This window comes from Sparus aurata, chromosome 15 (genome assembly GCF_900880675.1).
Source record: "Sparus aurata chromosome 15, fSpaAur1.1, whole genome shotgun sequence".
Classification (NCBI taxonomy): Eukaryota; Metazoa; Chordata; class Actinopteri; order Spariformes; family Sparidae; genus Sparus; species Sparus aurata.
Genome location: NC_044201.1, coordinates 9,115,867 through 9,134,656, shown reverse-complemented (window position 1 = coordinate 9,134,656; position 18,790 = coordinate 9,115,867). Strand labels below are relative to the sequence as shown.

Genomic DNA, 18,790 nt, shown 5'->3' with positions numbered 1-18,790 from the left:
TGTGTGTGTATGTGTGTGTGTGTGTGTGTGTGTGTGACGCTGTCGAGGGCAGGTGTTCTTGCCCAGCTGCCTAAAAATATCACCTTAAACACAGAGCCTGAGAGAGCAGTTACCATTCCAGATCTCTCTTTCCGTCTTAATGCTTAAGGTCTGTTTGTCTGTCTCTCTCTCTCTGTCTCATACACACACACACACACACACACACACACACACACACCTACACACACACACACACACACACACACACACACACACACACACACACACACACTCAGGCACAAACCACACATGTCCCCTGAGGAAAAGTTGAGGTGCCGGTCTGTGATCTTGCTGCTCAAGAACGGATTTAAATCTTTAAACACAAGGAAGAGAAACAGGTGAGTATTTTTTATTTATTTTTTTACCGTTGAGCTTTCTTATCACTTTATTAGAACACTCAACCTGTCGAATAGAGCAAGACATCAGTGTATTCATCCTGGGACAACACAGGACTGTTTGACTCCAAACCACTCAGCCTGAGGAGGATGTGTTTTAAGAGCTCTTTCTGGAGAGCAAATAAATGAGGCATCTATAGGAGAATACATATTACTTTCATATCGCCTAGTATTCTGGATTTCTGTTTGTTATTCTGCGATAGTTCATTGTTTATACTGACGGAAAGTATGATGCTAGCTGAGCGACAATACGTCATACATCAGTCCACGCTGTGCTTGTGCTTTTTATCGACATGAATTTGTGGTTGCCAAAGAGAAGTCCTGCCACTCTAAGAGTTAGGTGAGTTATTAGTATTTCATATCAATCATTATGGGCCACTTTTGAGGTGACAAAACTATACTGATAAGACATGGCATTTAACAAGAACTCTCACTTATGTCTTTGTCACTTAAACCTGTCTGTTGTGGTGACGTCTGCCACGGAGCGCTCTAATTACAGCTGGTGATGAGTGGGGTTCGCCCCCAGAAAACCCAAAGAACCACAGAAGTGACTACTGCATGTGGTGGTTGAATTTAAATGTATAGAATGTCCGACACCAAATTAACTCTTTTCAAAATAAGTCATCCTAATTTTATAGTAAATTCAAGTAACGTATCTAAGAACTATTTAGTTTTGGTATATACAGGCCTACAGTATTGTCTAATTTAAAGTTATGTATTGATCCCTCAATAAACTAATCTACCTCTAATTCAGTCATTTCCCAATTATTTTTAAATCAATATGCCAATTAAATGCAATCAATTTGCTCCCGTATCCTCCATCTCTCTGTCACACTGGGTGGCATACTGTATAGTCACTTTATACAAGTATTTTTATAATCGACTAATCTGCTGTTTCTTTTCTTGATTAATTAATAGATTTCTTGATGTATAAAATGTCAGAAAATAATCATAAATGCCATTTTGGTGATTCCTTAAAGCTTATGTTGACTCAAAGGGTAAAAAAAAAACTTGAAGAAACCAAGAATTCACATTAAAGAGAGACTGAGATTTGTGATTTCTTTAGGATTTTTAAGACCGCCTCAAACAGTTAAACACATATAGCAAAAGTTGCTGGTTCATTTCCTGCTGATCGACTAATCTACTACTTTACTTACCGTTGCCACTCTAGGACTGTATATCAAATCACTCTGGTGTTGTTATTACATCTGCAGACATTCTTTGTTGGTTTGTGATGAAGTTTAGGGTCTGTGTGTGTTCTCTCTGTGCGGCAGAGGAGAGCCATGTCCTCCGGTGTGGTGAAGTCCAGGGGCAGGAACCCGTACACAGCGGTGCGGGTCGACCCAGACAGTGATTACATCACACCAGGAACGTTAGACCTGGAGCAGCTGTTCTGGGCTGGTAATGGGGCTCAGTACGCACACGTCAACCAGGTCTGGCCCAGTCTCTACATTGGGGATGAGTGAGTAAATGCACACAGAGAGCACAAGTGTCAAAACCCATTATGGCAGCTTCATGTTGAGTCTGTGTTGCAGGAAAACAGCTCTGGAGTGTCCTGGCCTGAGGGATCTGGGCATCACACATGTCCTTAATGCAGCAGAGGGAAAGTTTAATAATGTGCTTACTGGCGCTGATTACTACTGTGACATGGACATCCAGTACTTTGGTGTAGAGGCCGATGACAAACCCACCTTCAACATCTCCCAGTACTTCTGCTCGGCAACACAGTTTATTCACGACGCCCTCAGTCACCCACAGAGTAAGTTAAGAGGTTTGCAAAAAGCTCAAGGGCCCCCTTAGTAAATCTATTATTTCTCTATTCTATTAAGACATGCAGAGCTTTTGATGTTATTTCCTACAGTACATGGTTGGTTAATGTGATATTCTACAGTACATTGCCAGTTACATTTCGCCTAAATACACAGTATTCTGCTGTAAATAACACAGATTTTTCTGCATCATGGATACCAAAATCTTCCACTTAGATCTTCTATGCTTCACTGTTTCTAATGAATCCATCTCCTCCACTGCATTGTGTCCCAGACAAGGTGCTGGTGCACTGCGTGATGGGTCGGAGCAGGTCTGCGACTCTCGTATTGGCTTATCTGATGATGAAACACAGCTTATCAGTGGTGGATGCTATCGAGCATGTGCGACAGCGCCGCTGCATCCTGCCCAATCATGGATTCCTGAAACAGCTCAGAGCCCTGGACATCACGTTACAGGAGGAGAGGCTCAGGCAAAAAAGAGAGATCCAAGACCAATAGTAAAGATAATATGCCCGTTTACTACTTCCATTTTTCTTTTACTTTTATCTGAGGTAAACAAAAATGTTCCATATGTTCCTCTAACTATTGTATCTTTAAACTGTGTTTTTCACAACAGTCAGTCTAATAAAGTTTAAATGTTAAACTGAGGAAACTGGCATCCCACAGATCATTCACTAAATGGAAAAGAAGTAGTATTACCACTCTGCAAAATACTAATTCTGGCACAAAAAAAAGTCCTCCATTATAAGAGTAACCAAAGTAAAAGTATATAAGTATAATGCGTTAATGTAACAGTACAGTAATTTTGAGGTGGAGCTCATTTTGAAAAATGAATGCTCTACCAACTGAGCTACTGCGTCACCCCTGCTGTCTGTTTTCTTTATACACTGATTTACACACTGACACTCATTTTTTATGTATGATTAAGCAAAGCCGACGGTCCTGAAGTTGGGTTACATGTTCTATGGTATTGCAAGAGATCAACATACACCCAGAAAGAACATGGAAACAAATTCAGGTAAATAAATCAACGATGGAGAAAAGATCAGATTAAATGCTCCTGTATTTGTGAGACAGAAAACACTTAAAAATGCTGAAATCTTTCCAACATCAGCTACCTTACATACATTTGTGAGGTGTAGTGTGTCCATTTTCATCCACACAAGCCACTAGTTACCATCAATGGCTTGCAAATTTTCTCTGCACATATAAATGCAGCTTTGCAACAATTACAGAAAAGGAAAGAAAAAAGGCACTGGTGTTAAGAAAAACTTGCCTCCTAAAAATAAGGGGAGGCCACTCAAACTTCCACAGCAGTGATGTTGATGGTGACTTCTGTTCTTTTTCTGGTGTTGACATTTAACACACAGGACTCATTGCCGGTGACTTTGACACATTTAAAAACTGTGCGCTTAAAAGAAAAACATTTCGTTTTTCACAACTGGCCTGTTAAACTAAAACACGTCAAAGTCAGGAAAGGAATCATTCATCTTTAAAAAACAAAACAAATCCATGCTGCACATTTCAATGCAGTATCCCTTCCATTGACAGAAATATTTCATTTAGTCCTATTTGTGTATAATGAGTCTCCCATTGTGGAATAAACCTCTTGTGTTTTATTCTGTCTCCAAAGAGCTGAATCTGGAGAGATGTCGACACGAGCGTTCACAGCAGAGTCTGACAGCCTTCATTTAAAAAGATTCCCATGAAAGATTTTCCATTTAGATCCTTTAGTTAACGCAAAATGATCACATCCCACGGTGTTATCATGATTCCTTTTTGGACATTGATGTAGAGGCAAATCTTCACATGGCTCTTGGCTGAATGGTCCTCTAGTGGCCCCAAGTGGAGAGCACTGAGACAGGCACACATCAGGAGGCACCCTACTAAATACTGGCAATTGTAAGTGATTGAAATGGATGGATGGTTGATTAAAAAAAAATTTAAAAATGGAGCTATTTGTAGAAAATTGTGTATGAGGTTTCAGGCTGAGGGAAAAGCTGTCCGAGAATCCTCACTTGAAGTCTGGTTTTTCGGGGAAGGTGCAACCTGCTCGTCTGATGATGACGTTGGCGGCATAGTGGGCTGCCTTCACGCACTGATTCAGTGGTTTCTCCTGGACGAGCCCAGACAGGAAACCTGAAGCACAGAGGAAAAACTTGAACAGGAATGCACAGAAAACAAAGGAAAGACAACACAAAACTTGGAAATGTATCAAAGGAAAACACTGGAAAATCTTACCTCCTACAAAGGCGTCACCTGCACCGTTTGTGTCAACAATGTCCTTGGGGTCGATCTTCAGTACAGGGAATGTCTGGACCTTGTCATCTGTACAGACACAGTAAGAGAAATATGACATCTACTGTACATCTCTAATATGGGACGAGCGACTCAGAGACATAAAAGGAACACGAGGAAGAAATAAAGAGAAAGTAATAGAAAATCTTACGCAGGGCCATAGTAGTTTCGTCTTTCCCCTGTGTCAGCACGACAATCCTCGGTCTCTTTGTGTTGACTTTGGGCAAAGCCTGAGCTTTCTTGGCAATTTCCTTAATGTCTGTGGTCTATAGACAGAATACATATTAATACAATCTTTGATTATTCAAAAAAACAAACAACAACTATCAGTCCACTCACATCAAAGTCCTGCTCTTTAGCAAATGCAGCAGCCTCCTGGGGAACAAAAAAGAAAAAGAGCAAGTGTTGGTGGACACAAAGCACTGCATACACACGTTTATCTAAAGAACGCAGAGTGAATGTCTGACTTACTGTCTCATTGCCGAACAGCACGTCGACGTAGGGCATAACCTGCATAAGGTTATCCTTGAAGAACTGGCAGATGAAGGGTGCAGAGAGGTTCAGGCAAAACAGCTTGTTATTTTCAGATGCATGCTTCGCCACTTTCAGGATGGACTCCAAGGAGACAGTCAGGAAGAAACCCTGGAAGCAAGCGGTGACATTGGGTCACGACAGATCTGCTTTTTATATCTTGATGGGCTCTAATTAAATCACAGGAAGAAGGGTCTTGGACAGAGTCTGCACTAGCATGTCCGGAATCTAGCTGAAGGTCATCTGGTGGTTTCCAGCAGGTACAAATGGAGCAAAGGTACATGACTTGACCTGAATATCGGAAGTAGATGGAATAACAACTACTACTTACAGCAATGTAGTAGACTTTAGCTTTTTCCACCAGTTTCCAGTTTTCTTCCAGGTCTAGATGCTTATCCTTCTTATAACAGTTAGCCGCAGCTAGGTTAGCAACCAGCGACCTGCGAAGAGGAAGCAAAAAAAAAAATGATGAAAGGTGAAAGACAGATGAGATTTAAATGTGTCAACGTACGCTTATTATCATAATTACCCACCTGTTATCTCCGGTGATGCAAGCAGCACATGTGCCTGTGGGCTCTTCGTCTTGCTCGTAGTAGTGGGCATCGATGTGGGCATCCTCAGCCTTCTGCTTAAGGATCTCTCCAAACTTGTCTTTGCCAATGCAGCCGAAGAATGTGCCCACATTGTGGGGTTCTTGGATCATCCACTACAGACAGTGACAGCTAGTCTGGTCAGTTGAAGCCAAAGTTTTCACAGGGCACTGATGCAGTGACATGAAGTCGGTGAGATTGTGTGAACATGACTGACCTGAGCAAGCTTTATGGAGTTCTGTGTGGCTCCTCCAGCATGATACTCAACTTTGAACTTCTTCACTATCTCCTCAAATCTACACACACAGAGACAAACAGGTAATTCACATATTTCATACTTTCAACAGACTCTATTCATCAAGTTTGTCCAACATTAAGACTAGAACATATACATCAGGAGCCCTGGCTAAGTGCTAAACAAAGGTAAGGATTCATGCACAGGAAGTGTCAATTACGGCTGGGATTCTTAAAGGCAAAGTTACAATATTTTTGGAATATGCATATATGTTTTCTCGCCATGAATTAGATGAGAATGAAGTCTGAAGCTACATACAGTAGCCAATTAGTTCAGCTAACAGTGGCAGACAGCTAGTCTTGCTCTATCCAAACTAAACAAAATTAGATAAAACATGTTAACCAGTGAACTTTAGTTAGTAGTTGGATGTTTTGTTGAAATAACAAACTTTGTGCTAAGCTAAGCGCTTGCTGTCTGTATCTTAATATTTAATGGACCGATTTGAGATTGGTACCAATCTGAGAGAAAATATGCACATTTCTAAATATGTTGAAGTCTTCTTTCTTCTGTCTTTTTTTAGCTTAGCAGATAGTGACACATTTAAATCATTAATAACGTTAAGTAAACAGTATAAAAATACCGTATTGGTTGCACGATACTACACAGTTCATAGTTTATTGTGTCCACCAATGTGGCAAGCATAGCGACAGATGTGGCTTGACAGCAAGTAACCACCTCTGCTTTTGAACTGTACTCTCTGCAGAAGGCACATTTCCTCCAGGAAGAACATGAAGACATGCTTAATCGATCACTGAATATACTATTCGATCCATCACGTCTGTTATGTAACACAATGACAGAAGCAGCGCTTTTATGTTCCACTTAGAGCTAAAGCATCTGTGATTTGCTGTTACGCGGTCTAAATATAGCAGTCGTATCAACCTACACAGACATGTTTGTGTGGTTTATGTGAGTGTTAGAGACAGAGTGTTCATTGGAAAGCACAACAGGCCGCCTGCTGTTAAAGGTCCTGAGACGGAGCCAGAGGTTACACAGGGGGAGACATCTGGGAGATGGTTACGGTCTGTTCGGGGGATATCTCCAACATTTTAGCACTTTACCCCTGAGCACTAAAATAAGAGAGGCCAGAGCGGCTTAAATATGAGTAGGAACAGATGATTGACAGGTTAAACGTGTGTGTACATGCTCCTTCACACTATACATACCAGGTGAACAACAAAAGCTTCATTATTAAACCAGCCATGACTCATTGAGCTCTGCAAAACATTACCAACTCTAAAGCTGAGAATCATGAGTAATATGTAATTCATATATCAATAAATTATGTGTATAAATTACTGTATTCATTAATCCTAAAAAAATGAATATAGTGCAATATTTTACATCATAACAAGCACTGCCTGTGTAAAATAGATTTACTTGAGGTCTACCGGTCATCCTATACATAAGTGAGAGTCAGAACACATCAGTTCAATCCAGTCACACACGACTTTCTTATCTCCTGCTGTTAAATGTTTGCTTTCTGGCTCTTGTCTCAGAGGGACTGGGAGGTGAAATGTCCTGGTTTGCTATTGGCTGAGACTGCTTCTGTGCTGGATTTGCTGCTCTGCCATTGGCCGTCTATAAAGGAACGGTGAGGTCAAACGTGGTGATTTCTGGTGTGCTCCTGTTTTGACTGGCTGACTCCAGAGCAGAGAGGACCTAACTTGGGAAAAAATCATGTTTGTGTATAAACTCGAAATCCTGTTAGCTCTACCACAAGTTAGATTTTACAGAAGTGTTGCAATGATGGAGATACGAACAGTGCTTTGTGTTTGTCCTCTGCCAGGATCTGGTCGTTGGGTTTCAGGGTGTACCTGCAAATAATTAAAAGGAGTAAAAAGATGGGATTAGTTTTCCCAACTCATTGGAAACAACAGCAAATTCTGCTGTTTTATTACACACACACAAACTTCACAAATTTGTGTATGGAATGAACACACAATAAGGATCTGGATCATGTTTGTGCATAAGCATTGAAGACACAGGTATGGAGCTGCCAAATGGGCTGTTCACTCTTAGGGAAACTGTGATTAATCAAATCAATCAAAGGCAGAGACTCTGCAAAAGTGCTTTTGTATGCTGCTTACCACCGACTCTGTCCAATTCAATATGTTGGTCAATTGTGTGAAACAGAGTGTAATTTCCTCGAAAGGCAAGGGGATAGGGGATTAAGGTGCAGTTTGCTTAACTCCATGTGAGACTGAATTAGGACTGCAGTTGGTTGGTTCAGCTTTAATCCTTGAGTTTATGCAAGGGTGTTAGAGAGTGGACTCTGAGCTGGAGCCCTTTGCCCTGGTCAACTCAGCTTGATGGATTTCGTACAGACAAGAAAACTGCAGCTCTGACTGTGGAGGTTTCTGCTGAAGGCTCAAATTACTTCAAAGATTTCAAAGAAGAGGTACATAGATAAATAGGGATGGGCGTGTTTGCAGGAGCCCTGTGGCTTTAACGTCTACCAAAGGGAAATTGTTGAGTCATACATTAAGGCTTTGCTGACATTATTTACCAACACTGATAAATGATCAGGCCTAATTTGAAAATGATGACAAAGCAGGGAGTGGTACTGACCATTTGATTAACTCAGCTAGATCAGACCAGTAAGTGCAACCTCACTGTAATGTAATAAAGTAGAACATCTGATAGACATACAGCTCTGCTCTGCTCTCTTGTATCATCATTATCTTGTATATCAATTGATCAAATTACATCAAAAAAACGTTTTCTCCTCTGGTCAGCCTCTTATTGCGATGACCTCACAGACACCAAAAGTGTTCATCTCATTTGATATGATTGTGACCGTGCTTTATGGAGATTTAACAGCAGCAGAAAGATGGACACAAAACACACGCATTTAACAGTTTTCTCTCCCTGTACAATTCTAGGATCACTAAAAATGCAGCAAGATGTGCACTTCACGTTTATCATGCAGAGTCACTTGTGCAACTACTGGGGGGGGGGGGCAGAAGAGTCATTTACACCCATTCTGAGGTATTAAAAAAAAACCCTAAACTAAAATACAACTGATTATGGCAGCACATTCTTGAGGTGACAAGAATTGTATTCCACAGTGCTTCAGTCCTTACTTGTCCAAGAAGTCTTTGTCCACCACAGCTGAGATGTCCAGTAGCGGGTTTCCCATCCCAAAGAGTGAATTAGGGCTGAAACACAAAGAATGAGAGTAAATATAAAGAGAAAAATCAGCTAAAGGGCTTGGCTTTAACATGACATAACCTTCTCTACCTTTGTGTAACTCCTGTTTGCCTTTACTCTCTGAAACCTCTTTGAATAGTGAGATCAGTTATAGCTTTAGGGGGGTTCCTTGCTTCAATAAAAGAAGTGAAAGCCCTCCTTTCAGCACAGCATATAACAGCATATTTCAAGGGCTTAAAAAAAAAAAAAAAATCATATTTGCTCATTGGCTTTCTTTCCCAACTGTTGTGAATTATTTTGCAAATCCCACACTTTTGTTTTCATGTGACTTTAATCACATGATATAAAAGCTCCAATTAACACAGAAAAAAAAGCAGAAATAGCCTGTGTCTGTACTTTGAAAACATGGATAACTCGTCAACAAACATTGCAAGTTAATATGAATATGGTCTGCAGTGAAGACCCAGTCAGTCATGCATGTAACCATGTTATGACACTCACACACGAGACAACATCAGGAGAGCAGTAGGTGTCTTTGCGCTTGTGCAGTCTGTTTCTCCTGAGGCAAACATGTGAGCACACGGCTCGAGTATCTTTGCAAATCAGTCTTGTGATGCCAAAGAACATGATTTAAAACATCACAGCAACGGAAAAATGAGACAGCGATTTACAGGCATCTGTGTGCTTTGTGTCAATGCATAACAATCCCACTGGAACTGGTCTTACACATCAGTAACCAATTAGACAATGTGTTAGTCTGTGAGCTTTGCTTTTCTGTAAGCAAACACTGCAAGAGACTGTAACAGCATGTAAATAACACGTGTCAGTCTTCAGTCTTGCATTCTAGTTCTTGATTTCTCCACAATCTATTCAGTGTGACTGGGAAAACCCCAGATGGAGCCTGTCTCTGATCACAGCCCCAGACAGATGCCACCTCCACATGAACATGTGCTCGCATATTTCCCCCATAAGGCCTTTCTTTCTGTGCTCGCCTGAGGACAAATTTTAATAAAGCAAGATGAAGCGACACGGAAGGGCAGCTTTTTAAAAAGCGAAGACCAGGGAGACCTCGTTACCCTGCAGATATGGGTTGCTGTAGCCTCAAAAACCAAACAGATGCCACACCCTTACTATCATTTCCCACAGCACAAACATCTGCCAATATGCAGACAGATGATTACTGGGCTTGTGCCTCCAATTATCTTAAACCAGAAGCCATACCTGCCTTGAGATATGTCAACGTGGTCTTACCTTGCAGAAGACATGGTGTTCCTCTCTCTGTGTACCAACTAGATACTGACAGACCTGTTGAGCAACCTCAAACCCGGCTCAGAAAGAGCTAAGCATTTAAAAACTTGACAATTCCAGCTCAGTGAGAGGGCAGATCGATTTTCCCCTGCATCCAGGCTCCTCCTACTCGGGACTGACTGATTGGAGGCATGTGGAGGAGGAAGATCCAGGACACCGTCTCTGTCTGCTGATTGGCTCGTCTATCCTCAATCCACTCACCCTTCTGAAGCTATATTACAGCGTGAGTAGCATGCTGATGATAGAGGCAATTGACACGCCGTGATATGGCAACAACTTGGTTCAGATGAGTTGAATGAGAAGAGAAGGCGTGGAGGGATGCATTAGATGCATATTCGTGAGGGGAAAAAAGCATCAAAAGGCAACATATTCACGACCATGTGACTGCATCACAGTTCACTGTTTTGGGATACAGGACGGCTCAAGCCCTCTGCAGCGGAGCAATACTCAGCACGGAAGGAACCTTGCACAAATCCGTACCAAGCTTTTCTTTCTACAGCTTTTAAACATGCAGGGGCAGGTGGTGGTCACGCTGGATTTAAGATTAGATACTGGCACACCAACTGAGAAGAAAGCACGCTGCAGTCATTTGAATGCAGCTGCGTCTTAACGCTCCTGACCTAGCTTAAGTTAACTAACACTACGAGGTGTTAGCTAACCGTCAGCTAACGTGTTGAACGATAACCACATCAAAGGACTTTACACCGCTCGTTTATGACGGCGACCCTTCTCCCCACCGTGTTAGCTCAAACACACAGAATGGTATCAACAAACACGTGTAAAACCCACATCTTCGTGCACACATTCATATGGCATTCAGGTTTAAAACTCTTAACTATAAACACGGCTTGCGAACATTATAGCATTCAAACAACTCAGAGGAGGATAACGTTAGTGTCTCCCCGCTGCGCCGAGAAGTATTCTGTTAGCTTTGTTTATTAGCTTTCGGTCACCTTAGTTCGGCGGGAGTCTTTTTGGTTGGAGACTCTTTCTTCTCCTCCTTTGAAAGTTTTTGTTTCTTTGCTTTTGGTTCTTCAGAAGCCATGGCTGATTAGGCACGTTGTAGCGATCACCTTAACCGGTATGAAAGCGCGGCTAAGGGTAAATGAGGATGTTTGCTCCCCTGAGAAGTGCCTCGCAGGCGGGCACTCCCTCCCGCAGGCAGTGTGACGTCCCCAAAGATCACCACCAATCCAAAGCCTTACATTTGGGTCCTGCTTGAAACGTGGCTACCCACTTTTCAAGCAAACCCGTAGAGAGTTAAAGCTGCACTGATGTATTTACTTCACTTAAACAGGGTCACATTACTATTATCTACACACGTTTAAACAGGCAGAGATCTACTAATATTACGATACAGGTGGACCATTATTGCCTAAAATACAGAGAAAATTGAAATAATAATAATAATTAACAATACAATTTTAATAAGAAATTAATCTACATACATACATAGAGTCTACTGTTAAAGAGTGAGGGATTACATAAAATATAATTCAGAGAATCTTTTTTATATGTCTCAAGAGTTTTACAGCATGTGATTATGAAATTCTTCATTTGCATGAGAGTATAAAGCGCAATATTTTTTTTTCTCCAAATATTTGTCTCCCCTCAAAAATGCCCATACACCATACAGCAGTTAGACAAAGTTGGTAGCCGGCCAGTGGACATAATGGCAGTAACAGTTTGGGAGTCAAATATTTTCCTTAGGCATTTGTGGAAACCAAGCCAGCCCTAAATATACTCATATTGGTTGTCTGACAAAGACATGCCGTACATATTGTTTTACTTTGGCGATTGTGGCATGTCTGCGAGATCTCAGTTTAAGATGTTCAGTACAATACTCTAGCAAACATTGTACAGGAACATATTTATAAGGTATTATGAAAAAAGGTTATTTTCTAACAAGTGTGTTGCTTTTTCCCATTAAGGTTGAAATACTTGCTCACCTCAGTCTACAATATTGTTAGTGTGGCTGATCATGAAAGTGTGACCCCTTTTTGCATTTTTACTCAGGGTAAACATTTAGCGTGTGGTTTCTGCTACAGCTCTGCCAAAGTAATTGACATTTGTGCTATTCTGCTTCTGAAAAAAAGTCTTGAGGATCTGTATTTTGTGTGGAAAATACAACACTACGCAAATGCAAATGGGCTAAAAAGAATCCACATATAAAATGAATCAAAAAAGAAATTAAACACTGTATTGAAACATTACACTGACTGAAGAAGAGTAAATCACCGATAACATTCTATATTTCTAAAGCTGGAGTTGTTTTTATTAAGTGCATTTCCTGTTTGTAAGAACTGATACCCCTAGGTTATTCTGTTCTCTTCCTTTTGCAGTTTTTGGTTTTGAATTAGGATTTTTATTCTCTTTCAATCTTTTTCAGATGATAGTTTTTGTTAAAGAGCATGGCATGGCTTGCGCAACATACAGTACAATGAAATAAAAAAGGTACTGAGCTCATAATGGACATATAAATGCCTACTGCACTAGCTCCTGAAAGGCTACACTCAGGGCAACACTATCCCACAGAGTCACACACAGCGCCGGGGGTGAGGTGCCTGCAAATGTTGCCTGATTAAAAAGTCCGAAACTTTTCTCGCAAAGTAGCAGGCAGGTTGACAGTATAGTTGCTTGACATTTACACCGTCTCCGACACGTTGAAGTACTTAACTAGAAGTATTCAGGACTTATTCTTTAAGCTTGTCGGTACTTATTCGTGACTTCGTTGTGTTTACGTGTGCATAGATCTGCAGGCGTCTCTTCAGCAGACAATTCTGCCATATTGGCACCAGATAACATTCTTGGCACAATCAACTGGAGTAAGCAGGTAAAACTTTGAACAATCCGTGAAACTTTCAATTTCTCTTATTTTTTTTAAAGCTTTTATGTCGCTGCTACTCTTCCCTCTTCTTTAGTTTGTTTGATTTTTAGCATTAACATTGTAGATGGTAGAAAAGATGTCCGAAGTTGCCATTCACAGATTGTAAGCCAGCTGGTCGAGTTACCTGTGTTTGGAGTTAGTTTGACAGATTGACAGTAGGCAGATGTTGACAGTGAGTGACTCTGCCTTGCATTACTTGTTTTCATTTGGGCACAATCAGATAATTGATCATGAGTTAAGTTTCGGCTGTAAATTCTGCTGATTTCACCCTCTCCATCTGTCTCGTATCTAGTAACAGAGCATTACTAACAACAACAACAACAACAACAACCACCTCATTGTTGCAGCTGAGATGATCCACAGTCTGTTCCTGATTAATCACACGGGAGACATCTTCCTGGAGAAACACTGGAAGAGTGTCATCGGCAGGAGCGTGTGTGATTACTTCTTCGAGGCGAGGGAGAAGGCAGTGGAGCCGGAGAATGTGCCCCCAGTCCTGCAGACCCCACACCACTATCTCATCTCCATATACAGGGGCAAGCTCTTCTTCCTGTCTGTCATCCAGACTGAAGTTCCTCCGCTCTTTGTCATTGAGTTCCTGCACAGAGTGGCAGACACCATTCAGGTGGGATTAAATTTGCATTCAGAGAGAGATGTCACAATATGTAAATCACACATCTTTGCTTCTGTTCACACTTGGCATCCTGCATAAGCAGATGTGTCTAGATTGCAGTTCAAGTCAGACATCAAAATGCATCTCAAGTTATCAGTAAATTGGAGCTGTATTAGTCAAAAACTTTTCTTAGAGTTAGACATGATGCCGTGTTACTTCCTCATCACCCAAGATGCATTTGTGTGTCAAGTGCAAACAGAGGCTGTGAACGTGATTACTATTTCCCTGCAGGTTTTGACCTTGAAAAATTGGAAAAGTAAATATAAGTACCGCGAAAATGCTCGAATATTGAGCTCTTGTGATTGTACATTATGTCCTTATGCTGGAGGGCCACGTGCAGAGGAAATGGAGGTGCTACTCGCAACCACAGCGTGTTAGAAAGGAACTGCATATAGTTCGATCGACATCTACTGGTGCAAAAATGTTGAAGTGTCAGTATATAATGATAGTATAATAGCATGATAATGCAAGTACACCGTTTCAAAGAGCAGTGAATGTTTAATTCTTGATAATATTCAGACACTGGAACTGGAATGTGAAACAGTACTCAAATATCCTAGATAAAAAAAATCAAAGATAAAATATAACCAAACAACCAGAAGAGTAAATAAAATGTGCTCTTGTATAAATATTAAGAGTTCATTCAGTCTTTAACAGTATAACCATATATCAATAAGGTGATAAGATATGTACAATACGTCGATAATGTAATTACCGTGGCAGGCATACCTTTTAGTACAACAGTAATTCTTGTATACTCACAGCAAAGACAATGTGCCACCATGTTTAGTATATCGTACATATTGTTGGCTATACAATTAATGTGTAGTATGGAATTGGGACACAGCTCGGGTCTCAGTGGAATAAACTGAGGGTGTAATGCAATACACCTTTTTTCTTTCTCTTTTCTCTCTCTTTTCTCTATTTTCTTTAGCGTAAAACTCTTCTTTTTTGTTATCTACAGGACTACTTTGGAGAGTGCTCGGAAGGTGTGATCAAGGACAATGTGGTGACCGTGTACGAGCTGCTGGAGGAGATGCTGGACAACGGCTTTCCACTCGCGACAGAGTCCAACGTGCTCAAAGAGATGATCAGGCCTCCCACCATCCTGCGATCGGTTGTCAATACGCTCACAGGTAAAACGGAGGTCAACCTGACTCTGGTGTTAAAGGTCACTCTGAACGGTGCCCCCGTATCGCTGAAGCAAATAAAGTCTGTAATGTTTGTGTGTACGTTGATGTTTTTGCATTTGTTTTGTGTGTTTTCCAGGAGCTAGTAATGTCGGAGACACATTGCCGACAGGTCAGTTGTCCAATGTCCCGTGGAGGCGGGTGGGTGTTAAATACACCAACAATGAGGCGTATTTTGATGTGATCGAGGAAATAGACGCCATTCTGGACAAATCAGGTACAATCCACCTTTACTTTGATAGATACAGTAGTATAGTATTAGTGAGTTCTATAAGTTGGTCCGGAGACTCTGCATCACATCTGTGTCACATCTGCATCAACCTTTCTTATTCAGGTACGACAGTATTCGCAGAGATCCAGGGTGTGATTGAAGCCTGTGTGAGGCTCACCGGGATGCCCGACCTGACTCTGTCCTTTATGGTGGGTTCATTTCCTCTTCGCGTCATGTTTTATTTCTGCCTGCGTGTCTTTTTTAGTTAAAAAAATTCACTCGCCATGGTTGTTGTTGTTTTTGATGACAGAATCCTCGTCTTCTCGATGACGTGAGTTTCCACCCGTGTGTGCGGTTCAAGCGCTGGGAGTCGGAGCGTGTCCTCTCTTTCATCCCGCCCGACGGAAACTTCACACTCATGAACTATCATGTCAGCTCTCAAAAGTAAGCACTGACGCAGCCGTTTGTCTTATTTGTGATAAATACAACAAGGCAGTCTTCACACCACGGCCGATCCCTCTTCTCTGTGAGTCCTGCACAGGAATTTTGTAACATTTTTACCAAAGTCTGTCAGTTTATATTTGAATAGCGCATCAGGTGATGTGACTGCCGGATGAAATTGCTGACATCCTCAAGCAACAATAAAGTCTTTGTCCTGTTATTTTCCTGTTTCAATGTGGAGCGGTGGTTCGAAATTCTGCTTTAATTCCCACATTAAGGACTCACAATCCACACTTTTTACCTCATCAGCTTGTAAACACAAGCTGCCTGCTGTCTTCCAGCTAATTATGGATGTCATCGTGGTAAATTTTGCACATTTCCCTCCTCAGTCTCGTGGCCATCCCGGTGTACGTGAAGCAGAGCATCAGTTTCTTTGAGACGGGACCATGCGGTCGCCTGGACATCACGATCGGACCCAAGCAGACCATGGGGAAGACCGTGGAGGGCTTGATGGTCACCATCCACATGCCTAAAGCTGTTCTCAGTGCCAACCTCACAGCCACACAGGGAACATACACCTACGACCTCGCTACCAAGGTAACAGCCGGCCTGCTCGGTAATAAAGTCGGTCTGTGTCAAAGGATAAGATCACCCAGAAATGAAAATGAAAAGCTTTGACAGATTATCGAGGGTGTGAATAACGTGTTCTCAAATCAGTTTCGGCTTCTGAAGAAAGAAGAAGGAGCTATATTAAGAAATTTTTTTTAATGTTGTTTTCATCTGTTTTAAAATGAGTCCCTATCTACTCAAGTTGTTTCTGAGAATGCTGCAACTCAGTTTTGCTGTGTACATCCAGAAATGTTTTGTGTGTGACTTGAATTTTCAATTTTGGGTGAATTCATCCCTTAAATAAGAGTTCAAAACGCCACTCAAACTCAATGTTTTTAGTGTATATTTTGTTTTATTGTCCTCACTGGGAGCATGTCTTGTGTTGCGGCAGGTGTTGGTTTGGGACATTGGGAAACTGAACCCCCAGAAGCTTCCTAATTTGAAGGGCAGTCTGACTACGCAGGCAGGAACCCCCAAACCTGAAGATAACCCCTCACTCAACATTGACTTGAAGATACAGCAGCTTGCCATATCAGGTAACACTCGCAACATGACCTCGTAAGGCAGTGTTTATTGTGATGGTGTTCAGCTGATGTATTTTTAGTCTCTGATCACTGTGCCTCTCTCCACTCCCCACAGGTCTGAAGGTGAGTCGTCTGGACATGTACGGAGAGAAGTACAAGCCCTTTAAAGGAGTCAAATATTTAACTAAAGCCGGGAAATTCCAGGTGCGAACCTGAGTGATGGCGAGCAACAATTCAGTGTGCCAAATACGGGGGGGGGGGGCAAGGTCACCGCCCTGCTGAGTCAGCTCCCCAATAAGTCTTAGATGTCCTCAGTGTAATAATGGATGAATGATTTTGCATTCTAACAGGTATTTATTATGTGTTTGGCATTACATGTATACGACTGGAAGGTATGTCGTGACCTGCAAAGGGAAGCCTTAATAATCAATGTGACCTTGTTGAAGTGCTGTTGCGACTGTGCGCACCATTCCTCTTTCTTTTTGTACTTTATCTGAAATATTTTGAATATTTGTTTGTTGTTTTATGTCTAACACTTCCTGAGTGTTGCCTAAGGGGAATATTTTGGTTTGAAAAGGGACACTCGCAGCTCACCGCCTCGCTCCTCACTACTTCTGCGCACCTATACAATCCTACTTGCATGCTGCCTGAGAATAAGCAGCCATACCTTTGAAAACCTTTTTACGTACTTCAAGGTAGCAACTTTTGTACTTAGATATATATCTATATGTTTATTTTTTTGGAAAATCTTATGTCGTATCTACTTTTTGAGTGGCTGCAGTGTGTCTTAAAGCACAGTATTTAGTGCAGGTATCTTTGCACACATTCACTCTATAATGTGGCCTTGTAAAGGTAGGGTAATGTGCTTTTGTATAGCTCATTACAGCACAAACTGCATCTTAAGGAGGCCTCTAAAATACATCTAAGGGTGTACTACTCTCTGCGAGGCAGACATACAAGCGATTCAGTGTTGGGAACAGTTGGTTGAAAAGCACTCAGAAAACTACAAGATCCTCACATAATCTTGGATGCGTCGTCTTTACTCAGCACAAGATTTGCACAATCAATTATCCACGTGGAATATACAACTTAAAGCTCTCGTATGAAGTTGGATCTGCATTTCAGTGTGTAAGATGTCTTATAAAAGCTTTAAAATGATGCGTTCATGTGTGCTTTTTTTAAGCCATGCTCCCACCGCTTCGGAACAGGCTGAAGAAATCAGCAACTGGATTGCTTGTTGCTTAAATCTTGTGCAGATATCCATAGTGCTCAGAGGATTCATTATTCTGACCATGATTATGCCCTGACTTCAAATCTAGCTCCACCATGAGATGTATTTAAGTGAAAAGTCTCCACAACTATTGATTGGATAACAAAGAAATTTGGTACAACAATGTCCCCCATCGGAATTAACTATTTTTAATGATCAAACACCAGCAGCAGGTCAGAATTCAAATGTTTCCAGTAGTAGTTTTCCAATGGATAGTTTACTAATGACATTCTCACCATCCTTAGCTTTACTGGGCATTTCTTCTTTAATCTTTAAAGTTGCAGTATGTAAGAATATGAGTTAAAAAGTAACTAAAATGATCGACAAAATGTGATGCAAATAACAGTTTTGATGTTCTGTCTAAGACAAACGTGTATTGTGTTGGAGGAATATCTATTAAAGTTAGCATGCTAACTAGCTAGTCCCTAGCCAGTTCGTACCTCAAGCCAAGGCTGTGTCCGGTAGTAACGCGTCCATGACCACAAGAGGTGACAGTCCAATAGTAAACAGCAATCCCTGGTGCTCAGAGCTCCTCGTCTGTCATTCAGCAGCACTGCTTAACTGCCAGCTGCTTGGTTAACTGAGCTAAGTGGCTAACAGCAGCTAC

At 41.4% G+C, this 18,790-nt stretch overlaps 3 protein-coding genes across 5 annotated transcripts; 2 read left to right on the top strand and 1 right to left on the bottom strand.

Moving 5' to 3' along the window:
• The first annotated feature begins 242 nt into the window (after positions 1-242).
• Positions 243-3,703, top strand: LOC115596414 (dual specificity phosphatase DUPD1). Its single transcript, XM_030441500.1, has 4 exons — positions 243-377; positions 1,709-1,896; positions 1,970-2,193; positions 2,478-3,703. Exons 2-4 carry the CDS (start codon positions 1,718-1,720, stop codon positions 2,699-2,701), a joined length of 627 nt encoding a protein of 208 aa, XP_030297360.1. The 5' UTR covers positions 243-377; positions 1,709-1,717; the 3' UTR covers positions 2,702-3,703.
• Positions 3,704-4,125: 422 nt separating this feature from the next.
• On the bottom strand, positions 4,126-11,592 carry adka (adenosine kinase a). Of its 2 annotated transcripts, none has more exons than XM_030441453.1 (11): positions 11,332-11,592; positions 9,004-9,078; positions 7,681-7,734; positions 5,840-5,918; positions 5,566-5,738; positions 5,364-5,472; positions 4,973-5,143; positions 4,841-4,876; positions 4,653-4,767; positions 4,445-4,531; positions 4,126-4,342 (listed from the first exon to the last, which is right to left on the bottom strand). In XM_030441453.1, exons 1-11 carry the CDS (start codon positions 11,421-11,423, stop codon positions 4,218-4,220), a joined length of 1,116 nt encoding a protein of 371 aa, XP_030297313.1. In that variant the 5' UTR covers positions 11,424-11,592; the 3' UTR covers positions 4,126-4,217. The 2 variants fall into 2 exon arrangements, with proteins under 2 accessions (XP_030297313.1, XP_030297315.1); XM_030441455.1 differs by lacking the exon at positions 11,332-11,592 and adding an exon at positions 10,322-10,466.
• A 1,325-nt stretch (positions 11,593-12,917) lies between these two features.
• ap3m1 (adaptor related protein complex 3 subunit mu 1) lies at positions 12,918-18,071 on the top strand. 2 transcript variants are annotated; one of them, XM_030441449.1, is made up of 9 exons: positions 12,918-13,211; positions 13,613-13,890; positions 14,903-15,074; positions 15,208-15,345; positions 15,463-15,548; positions 15,650-15,783; positions 16,170-16,377; positions 16,781-16,925; positions 17,029-18,071. In XM_030441449.1, the coding sequence occupies exons 2-9, from the start codon at positions 13,618-13,620 to the stop codon at positions 17,127-17,129; spliced, it is 1,257 nt and encodes a 418-aa protein (XP_030297309.1). In that variant the 5' UTR covers positions 12,918-13,211; positions 13,613-13,617; the 3' UTR covers positions 17,130-18,071. The 2 variants fall into 2 exon arrangements, with proteins under 2 accessions (XP_030297309.1, XP_030297308.1); XM_030441448.1 differs by having other exon boundaries at positions 12,929-13,211; positions 13,558-13,890.
• Positions 18,072-18,790: the final 719 nt, after the last annotated feature.

What these genes read in the sequence shown, in the direction of transcription:
- LOC115596414 (XM_030441500.1), top strand. Translation starts at nt 1,718, where the DNA reads ATGTCCTCCGGTGTGGTGAAGTCCAGGGGCAGGAACCCGTACACAGCG. An exon ending in AGTCTCTACATTGGGGATGA is followed by an intron (nt 1,897 to 1,969) that starts GTGAGTAAATGC and finishes TCTGTGTTGCAG; the next exon opens with GAAAACAGCTCTGGAGTGTC. An exon ending in CGCCCTCAGTCACCCACAGA is followed by an intron (nt 2,194 to 2,477) that starts GTAAGTTAAGAG and finishes ATTGTGTCCCAG; the next exon opens with ACAAGGTGCTGGTGCACTGC.
- ap3m1 (XM_030441449.1), top strand. Translation starts at nt 13,618, where the DNA reads ATGATCCACAGTCTGTTCCTGATTAATCACACGGGAGACATCTTCCTG. An exon ending in GGTTGTCAATACGCTCACAG is followed by an intron (nt 15,075 to 15,207) that starts GTAAAACGGAGG and finishes TGTGTTTTCCAG; the next exon opens with GAGCTAGTAATGTCGGAGAC. An exon ending in CGCCATTCTGGACAAATCAG is followed by an intron (nt 15,346 to 15,462) that starts GTACAATCCACC and finishes TTTCTTATTCAG; the next exon opens with GTACGACAGTATTCGCAGAG.
- adka (XM_030441453.1), bottom strand. Translation starts at nt 11,423, where the DNA reads ATGGCTTCTGAAGAACCAAAAGCAAAGAAACAAAAACTTTCAAAGGAG. An exon ending in GACAAAGACTTCTTGGACAA is followed by an intron (nt 7,735 to 9,003) that starts GTAAGGACTGAA and finishes AATTATTTGCAG; the next exon opens with GTACACCCTGAAACCCAACG. An exon ending in CGAAACTACTATGGCCCTGC is followed by an intron (nt 4,532 to 4,652) that starts GTAAGATTTTCT and finishes GTGTCTGTACAG; the next exon opens with ATGACAAGGTCCAGACATTC.